This window comes from Thrips palmi, unplaced genomic scaffold (assembly GCF_012932325.1).
Source record: "Thrips palmi isolate BJ-2018 unplaced genomic scaffold, TpBJ-2018v1 HiC_scaffold_3, whole genome shotgun sequence".
In the NCBI taxonomy this organism is placed as follows: domain Eukaryota; kingdom Metazoa; phylum Arthropoda; class Insecta; order Thysanoptera; family Thripidae; genus Thrips; species Thrips palmi.
In genome coordinates, this window is record NW_023144630.1 from 578,768 (window position 1) to 587,762 (window position 8,995).

Here is an 8,995-nt window from a genome sequence, read left to right on the forward strand (position 1 = left end):
ATTGCTTTGGCACCTTTTAAACCTACTACAGAGGGTAAAAGAGGAACGGCAAATCATGACAAATGAATTTGTGGTCAATGCACTTTTCCCCCCGATATCCTGGAGTCACGAACGTCAAGGATTGACAAATGGTTCCTCCTCTTCGCGAAATGGACTCGTTTGTACGCGAGTTGGGAGTGAATGAGTGAGATGGAACGTCAAATTTCAACCATTAAAGAGCATCTTCATCGAAAGAGATAGAGTGCCAACAAACAAAAACAATAATTTCCAATTGTAACTGTAAGATATATTTCAAGCTTAACTAAAATTACAAACAGTCTACACCAAGTCTTAACTTTGGTACTGGTACTCTAGGTGCGCTGAGTGCAACCGCAGACACCACCAAGGCAACTGCCTCCTTCGTAACCCCTCCTGATGCACGAGGAAGTGCACTCGTCAAGGTTGCATGAACCCACTTCAGGAGCTGAGTCGGTACGTGTGCGCTGGGTGCATCCACAGATACCACCAAGGCAGCTGCCTCCTTCGTAACCCCTCCTGATGCACGAGGAAGTGCACTGGTCGAGGTTGCATGAACCCACTACAGGAGCTGAGTCGGCACGTGTGCGCTGAGTGCAACCGCAGACACCACCAAGGCAGCTGCCTCCTTCGTAACCCTTCCTGATGCACGAGGAAGTGCACTCGTCGAGGTTGCATGAACCCACTTCAGGAGCTGAGTCGGCACGTGTGCGCTGAGTGCAACCGCAGACACCACCAAGGCAGCTGCCTCCTTCGTAACCCTTCCTGATGCACGAGGAAGTGCACTCGTCGAGGTTGCATGAACCCACTTCAGGAGCCGAGTCGAGGCGTGCGCGGTTAGTACAATGGCAGAAGTCACCGAGGCAGCTGCCAGTGTCGTAACCCTCCCTGAAGCACAAGGAACTGCACTGGCCAGGGTTGCACGCGCCCACTGCAGGAGCAGCGACGAAGATAGAACCTTTAAAGAGCAAGAACAAAGAATAAGAATGGGTATCGTTGGGTAGCGTTGATCAGATCATGTCGCAGCTCTTGATTACCCTACTGGGCACTCACTACGGAATGCATTCGAAAGGTGGGTAGACAAAAGCCTGAGATTAAGATTAGTATTGTTTGTGACAGTTTCACGTGTTATGACCACATTTAACCAAAGTTCATTCAAAAACAAGCTCACTTGGCACTTCAAATTTGATTTGTACTTGTTTCGTTTTCAGAGGATCTACCTATCTCTTACTACTGTAAGAATCTTATTTTACAAGGAGCGTGCTTGTTTCGACTAAGAAAGCATGACTGAATAGCTGGACGGGACTTACTTCTCTCTCTCAGGTCCTCAGCGGGCACCACAAAGGCGGATACCGCCAAAATCGGCAGCGACAGAAGAACTGCAGTCCTCATGGTGATGAGAGTCGGCGGTGCTCTGAGCTCAGGAAGTAGAAGGTGGTGTATAACTCGTCAGTCAGAGGACGGCTTATTTATACGGCAGTCCTGGGGGCCGATCAGATCTTGGCTCTCCAATGAGTTTCCTGTCCGTTGACCTCGATTCCAAAAATAATCCTTCCTGGTGAATCGCTGTGTTGTGAAGGTGCCCCGGTCAGAACCTTCTGCTATCAATACCGAAAGGACTCTGAACGGAGAATAAGGAAAGTCTGTTGTTTTCCTTCCGTTTAACGACGTCAATGGGCGCAACTAGATTATTAGGAATATACAGAAATTATTAGGAGCCCTAGGAGCCCTTTTAAAAGTTTGCAATGTGAACACTTGTACTAATTTTCCTGTTGCATTTCGAAGGAACACTGTTCGGTACTTGCTCTTTTCATCTTCTTTGCTGTAGGATCCCCTAGGAGGAATCGTTTTAATTAGTTGATAAAAACAGAACCTCATCCAAAGATGACGCAGGGGTCGTTTTTTTTTTTAAAGGAAGGGGACACTGCACTTTTAGAACAGCGGCCAACGAACAGGAAACGGACATTGGAGTGTCCTCACAGTTTTCCTGTTCGGATGAGGACTCTTAAAACGTAGTCGATTGATAAGATTACAGACGATTCCACCCGGCGACTGCGATGCACAGCACAACGGGTCAACAAACAGGAAACTTGAGGACCAAGGTGACTGCAGACACAGTGCTGAAACATGCTGAAAATTTAACACGAATCAGCTCTATTTGCAATCACTGAAGTAGAGAGGGAAACACAAAGTGCTCAATGTTCAACGAGCTTTCTTCAAAATAGCTTAAGGTGATCACATTTACTTGACTCACAAAATAACAGAGGCAAGTAAAATGAGGTAAATTTTTAACGGGTGTAGCTACTGCCGTTTAGCAGACCAACCATCTCCCGGACATCCAATATGGAGATGCAACATGGCGACATGGCCCCGCCGGCCGAACCGCTCGTCTGATTGGAAACGGAGAGAATCAAGGGAATATGAAATGAGGGCGGGCGACTCCTTGAAACTCGCCGACCGACTTCCTCTTGCAAACTCATGCCGCGCAGTCACAGTGCACCAGTCGTTCCAGGAAAAAAAAGGGGGGGGGGATAAATTCCACCGTGAGTGGAAATCAATTAAAATCCCATTGCTCCGGTGTTAAAAACACCTCAAAAACATTTTCAAGCTTGTGCTTAAAATTTTATTGAAAATCAGAAACGCATGCAAGTGTTACTTAAAAAAAAAGCCTAGTGAACGCTGAGACAAAAGGTGAGCTCGCGAAAAGTCGAAGGAAATCTCCTTCAAGAATCTTTTACAGCAGGGCCCCAACACACAGAACGACCGATCTTTGGTCCTGTTTCATTTTTTTCCCGTCCCCGGCAGCGAGCTGTGTGCAATTCCAATAAACTGAGCCTTCTCAATAACGCAGGCAAAATATGTCTTCCTTATTATTTCCATCCGCCGTTGGCGGCGCAGACCTATAAACGTGCCCCGACTTCAGAAATTAAACTTGAAAGAAGATAAAAAGGAGAAGGAAGAGGAGCATCGGACGACAAGACGGACGCCACCGCTGCGCAGTGGGCCAGAAGACCGGCGGAGGCGGCCAAAACTCTAGACGCGTTTTGAGCTCCAGAGTCGCTAAATGGGACTCGAACCGAACGTGTGACCCCATCAATGGATTCCCCGTTCGGAGAGCAATCCATTGATGGGGTCACTCGTTCAGTTCGAGTCCTGTTCAGCGACTCTAGAGCTCAAAACGCGCCTAGAGTTTTGGCCACGTCCACCGGTCTTCTGGCCCACTGCGCGCCGCCGGAGAGACCAGATTGGCTGTATTGTGACGTCAAAATACGCGCCCGCGCAAAAATCCGGCCGCTTCTTCGTCTGCTCGACGTGACAAACAGAGATAACTGGCCGAGAAAGTTCCCAAGTGGGCGTCGGTTACGACGACAACAACAACAACAGCAAACCTCCCCCACCCCTTTCCTCGACCTTCCCTGATGGAACGGCGGAATGATTTGACAAAGAAGAATGAATTGTCCAAATCCAGGGGGAAGCGTGCCGGGAGGGGCGGTGTCGCCTGGGTGCGTCCGGAGGGAGGGGAAAGAGGAGGGGGAGAGGGGATGGAGGGGAAGGAGAGAGGGGAAGAAGGGGAGGGCTGGGTGGTAAAGCACTTGACTGTGCACGATTCGCATCACTCTGCTCGTGATTAGGTAAGCGTGCTCGCGGAGTGGGCGGATCCGACAATGCGCTCTTCATCGGACCGTGTTTGCGAGGAAAGAGTGAGAGCAATGCTCCGTCCCAGTCGCACGCCCCGCCGGTCGCAGACGCGCATCAGAGCGAAGCAGAGAGGAGCGGAGCTGCTGCAGTCGGAGCGGGCGCCAGGTCGCCACCTGGGAGAGAGAGGTGCGATGCGGTGTGTGAATGTGTGTAGGTGTGTGCAGGTGTGTGAGTGTGAGTGTGAGTGTGTGTGTGTGTGAGAGAGAGAGACAGAGAGAGAGACAGAGAGAGAGAGAGAGAGAGAGAGAGAAAGAGAGGGAGAGAGTGAGTAAGTGTAAGAGAGAGGACAGGGGGAAGAGAGAGAGAGAGAGAGAGAGAGAGAGAGAAAGAGAGAGAGAGAGGGAGAGAGAGAGGGGGGGGGGGAAGCTGCCCGCGGCCAGTAAGTGAGTGAGGTGGCGGAGTGCAGTCCAGTGTTTGGAGTGTCGTCCGGCGAGGGAAGACCACTTAGTGATGCAGATGAGTGTGACGCCGACCAAGACACTGTCAAGTGTGGGGAACGGGCCCCCGTTAGAAACTAGCGCACAGTGGGCCAGAAGACCGGTGGAGGCGGCCTAAACTACTCCAGACGCATTTTGAGCTCCAGAGTCGCAAAATGGGACTCGAACCGAAGGTGTGACCCCACCGATGGATTGCTCTCCGAACGAGGAATCCATTGGTGGGGTCACACGTTCGGTTCGAGTCCCATTTAGCGACTCTGGAGCTCAAAACGCGTCTGGAGTTTTGGCCGCCTCCGCCGGTCCTCCGGCCCACTGTCCGGACGGAGGCTGCACGGAGTGCGGCCAGGCCTGGCCCAGCTCCTCTCGCCGGGGGACATGACGCGGCTGCGCCGGGCGTTGCCCGGGGGTGTAAGGTGCGTGTAAGTTGGGCCGGCCCGATCGCGGATCGAGTTGGCCAACTCGGGACAGGTGCGAGAGACGCGTGGAGTGGAGAGGAACGCAGTCAAGTCTCTCGCCTGTCGAGGGTGAGGAAGCCGGCAACACGCCGCCAGGGGGACACCACGGGAGTTGATTCCCGGCTCACAGCACAGGACAATCTAAAGGGCCACGCCGCACTCGAAAATAGCGTGTGACCCCACCAATGGATTCCTCGTTCGGAGAGCAATCCATTGGTGGGGTCACACGTTCGGTTCCAGTCCCAATTAGCGACTCAGGAGCTCAAAACGCGTCTAGACATTTGGCCGACTCCACCGGTCTTCCGGCCCACTGTGCTGTTGGGTTCAAGGTTCAAGCCCCGCTTCAGGACCGAGAGGTCGAAAAGTGAGTGCTTCCGAAACACACGCGTGGCCCCGGGCTTTCCATCGGCATTCGGTTTAATTTACCAGTGGTGCGACTGGTGCGTCGCACCGCCTCCTCACCGACCGCGTCAAGCACTCCGCGTCGCCGGAGTTCCCGGACGAGCCGCCAACCACTCCACGTCCACGTCACGCGGAGATATCGGCACGGCTGGAGTGGGCTCGGTCCACCGCCACCGGCATGGCCGCCTCCAGTCGTTTTCGTCTCTCTCTCTCTCTCTCTCTCTCTCTCTCTCTCTCTCTCTCTCTCTCTCTCTCTCTCTCTCCCCTCTCTCTCTCTCTCTCTCTCTCTCTCTCTCTCTCTCTCTCTCTCTCTCTCTTTCCACTCTCGCACTTATGAGACGCCCCGCCCCGTACAGGTGCGAGAGAGACAGAGCGACGAGAACGACAGTCTACTACGCTAGGCAGTCCTTGGCAGCCGTCACCTGGTTGACGGTTGACTGCACGGGGGCCGAGGACGTGTTTTCCCACCGCCTTCTTCGGCCTCACACTGATTCCGAGAGTCGTTTCCGTCGCTCTGTCTCTCTCGCACCCACGAGGCATGCCCCTTGGGCGTGGGCGTGAGAGAGACAACGACTTTGGGAATCAGACTCCGGTGCTGCCATCTTCGTCGCGAGATGAGATTCTTTTTTGAGAGGCACTCCTCACGCGATGTGTGTGTGCGAGAGAGAGAGAGAGAGAGAGAGAGAGAGAGAGAGAGAGGAGGAGAGAGAGAGAGAGAGAGAGAGAGAGAGAGAGAGAGAGAGAGAGAGAGAGAAGAGAGAGAGAGAGAGAGAGAGAGAGAGAGAGAGAGACTCGCTGACTTGCAAAGTCTCCCTTGCATGTTGCCTACCCAGCCAGGAGCGCTGCATTCCCTTCGCCACCCAGCACCACCCCTTCCACGCATTTCGCTCGGCAGACGCCAAACAGCCTCAATAATGCATCGCACAGGGCCCGGGCCGATGCACACGCACACACGCACACACACACACACACACACACACATGTAAAACACGCTCTTTGCCGCACTCGCGCCACCGCCCCGCTCCAGCGACACCCAGGGAGTGTCGGCAAACCGACAATCCACCTCGCCGCAATGCGCGCCCCGCAGCGCCCCGCCGCCCCTCTGCCCACGACCGCACAGTGGGCCAGAAGACCGGTGCAGGCGGTCAAAACTCCGAACGCGTTGTGAGCTCCAGAGTCGCTAAAAGAGACTCGAACCAAACGTGTGACCCCACCAATGGATTGCGCTCTGAACGAGGAATCCATTGGTGGGGTCACACGTTCGGTTCGAATCCCATTTAGCGACTCTGGAGCTCAAAACGCGTCTGGAGTTTTGGCCGCCTCCACCGGTCGTCTGGCCCACTGTGCACTGCCCCTCTGCCCAACGCGGATCGCCCACCTCTCTCCGCACAGCGCACTGGGACCGTTCAAAAGCAAGGTTAACATTTTTGCAAGGGATAACAGCGCGTATGAAAACCTATTTTTCGCATCGGTCTGGTAGTTCCCCACCTTTTCCGTGCTCCATTTCCACGAACATGCTCGTTGCAGATATTCTTTTTCCAGTGGGTCTACCCACAGCGATGAGTACCGATGCGTATCGGCCATCCGTCATTGGGGTTCGTCTTCTGCTCGGCATCCCCAGCAGCCGTTGCCCCCCGTCCTGACCCCGAACCGACCCGAACCGCTCCTCCACAACTCGTCGTGACCGAGCCGCGGAGAGCGACCTCCCTCCCCCCCCTCCCCCCCCCCACGACGGCTAGACCGTCTGCGAAGTCCCGGAACTCATTGGCGGAGAACGCCAGACGACGCCAGCGACACCGAGCATAGTGGGCCAGAAGACCGGCGTGGGCGGCCAAAACTCTAGACGCGTTTTGAGCTCCAGAGTCGCTAAGCAGGACTCGAACCGAACGTGTGATCCCACCAATGGATTCCTCGTTCGGAGAGCAATCCATTGGTGGGGTCACACGTTCGGTTCGGGTCCCATTCTGCGACTCTGCAGCTCAAAACGCGTCTGGAGTTTGGACTGCCTCCACCGCTCTTGTGGCCCACTGTGGGACGTTCTTCTACGATTTCCGATGAATTTCCTCACGCGCCAATCGACGCTCTGTTTCTCGTTGGAGTAAAACGGAGCGAAGCGAGGACCGCGTTGACTTTTGTTTCCCAAGTAAGGCGCATTCCCCGGGGGAGTGTGGCGCGCCGTGGCGGTGGGCGGCGAGGCCTGGCGAGAGAGAGAGAGAGAGAGAGAGAGAGAGAGAGGGGAGAAAAGAGAAGAGAGGGAGAGAGGAGGGGAGAGGGGGGAGAGAGAGGGGGCTCGCCAGCCTCCCCCAACTCCTCCAACGCCACGCCACGCCACGCCTGCGGACTGATTCCGAGAGTCGCTCTGTCCACTCTAAAAAAAATGCTTCTTAAATTTCATAATCTGGATTTGAAGTTATTTGTAGAACAATGGATCTTAAATTTCATATCCAAAAAGTTCTTAAATTTCATAACTTGCTGTTCTCAACTTTCAGAAGTGGTTTATGAAATGTAAGAACTAGTTTATTAATTTTTTAGAATCAATTGGTTTTGAAAATTCACATTTGGTTCTGAATCTCTACAACCAATATTATGAAACATGATAATAGTTTCATTACTGCCCACAAAATGTATAAATAAAAAATAATAATAAAAAAAACCTTTATCCCTTTCTTAATGAATATGTTACAAATGATGAAATCTCAGAAAGCTATGATTTCTTTTCACACTCAGTATTATCGCAAATCGTTGCAGCTGGCCAACGGAAATAAGCATTGTACTGTAGTGCAGTCGACGCTGTTAACAGTCAGAGGCGCAGCAGTGCATAAGATCCAGATGCACTTTAGGGAAACTCGGTCGACACGCAGAAACTACTTTGGGGACGAGGATGAAAGAGGAGAAGCGAATTGACATAATACGCCACCCACACGTTCATCGCCCGTCCCTACAGTTAAGAAGATGGAATAACAGCACTCAGTAACACCGCTTTTGGCGAAAACACGCCTTTTTCCGAGGGTCGCCAAAATAGCTTGTAACTCTTGAACACGAGTGGTGGCTGTTCGGCACCACAAGCAACACTTTAACTGCACTCTACGCACTACGCGCACTAACGGTACATAGCGAAAAAATTGATGACGCGAACTTGCGGTGACGCGGACGCGGAAATGGATACGATGTGCACAGCACTGGAGACAAAGACACACTAAAAGTGACGCAGTGTCGCCGAAATCCCGTGTGGCCGAGGGATTACGCGACCCCTCGCCGTGCACAGGTAGCTTCGGCTTCGGCCGGCAGGCCGGCGAGCGGTGATTTTCCGTGGAAGCAGCGCCGACTCGGCTCGGGCGGCTCGGCTCGGCCGGCTCGGGGCGGCTCGGCTCGGCTTGGCCGGCTCGGCTCGGCTCGGCTCGGCTCGGCCCCGGGGGACGGTGGCCGGTCAGGCATTGCAAGGGACGCGATTTGCAGCCTCTTGGGGAAAAACTACACACAAATTTTGAACATGCATTAACTGGAGCATGCCTGCAAGTACGCTCCAACAAGCGCATGCCCGCCAAGCATGCACTAACTAGTGCATCATGCCATGTACACGCGAACTGAAGCAGACAGCTCTCCATACCTCTCATTAATGTAATAACTGTATGCACTAAAAAGTAGTAGGCATACGCTAGCAAAAGCGTGCTTGCTCCAGTTAGTGCATAAAATGTACGTTTTTCAGTTTGTAGACCGCCCCTAGGACTCCTACCTTAGCGGTTCGGAAAATGTTAACACATGCCGATAAAAATGAAAACTTCACCTCTTTATTAATTTAACCATGAATAAAGGACTAGGCAGCAGGACTAAACGGTTAAAAATTTCAGAACCTTGCTCTAAAATCGGCTAGCGTTATAAACTTTCAAAGCGAAAATCTAGATTTTAAGAACCAGAGTTATAAGTCACTCTGTTCTAAAAGTTTATAACCAGTTAATCTTAAAATCCATAACCCAAATCTTAGGTTTC

The 8,995-nt window shown here is 52.8% G+C and overlaps 1 protein-coding gene across 2 annotated transcripts; it reads right to left on the minus strand.

The window, feature by feature from the left end:
• Window positions 1-264: 264 nt before the first annotated feature.
• LOC117648040 (keratin-associated protein 5-3-like) lies at window positions 265-1,469 on the minus strand. 2 transcript variants are annotated; one of them, XM_034390195.1, is made up of 3 exons: window positions 1,326-1,469; window positions 821-973; window positions 265-697 (listed from the first exon to the last, which is right to left on the minus strand). In XM_034390195.1, the coding sequence occupies exons 1-3, from the start codon at window positions 1,405-1,407 to the stop codon at window positions 351-353; spliced, it is 582 nt and encodes a 193-aa protein (XP_034246086.1). In that variant the 5' UTR covers window positions 1,408-1,469; the 3' UTR covers window positions 265-350. The 2 variants fall into 2 exon arrangements, with proteins under 2 accessions (XP_034246086.1, XP_034246085.1); XM_034390194.1 differs by having other exon boundaries at window positions 265-973.
• Window positions 1,470-8,995: the final 7,526 nt, after the last annotated feature.

Coding starts and splice junctions, on each gene's coding strand:
- LOC117648040 (XM_034390194.1), bottom strand. CDS start 1,407: ATGAGGACTGCAGTTCTTCTGTCGCTGCCGATTTTGGCGGTATCCGCC. Junction 974..1,325: donor TGAGGACCTGAGAGAGAGAA/GTAAGTCCCGTC, acceptor TGCTCTTTAAAG/GTTCTATCTTCGTCGCTGCT.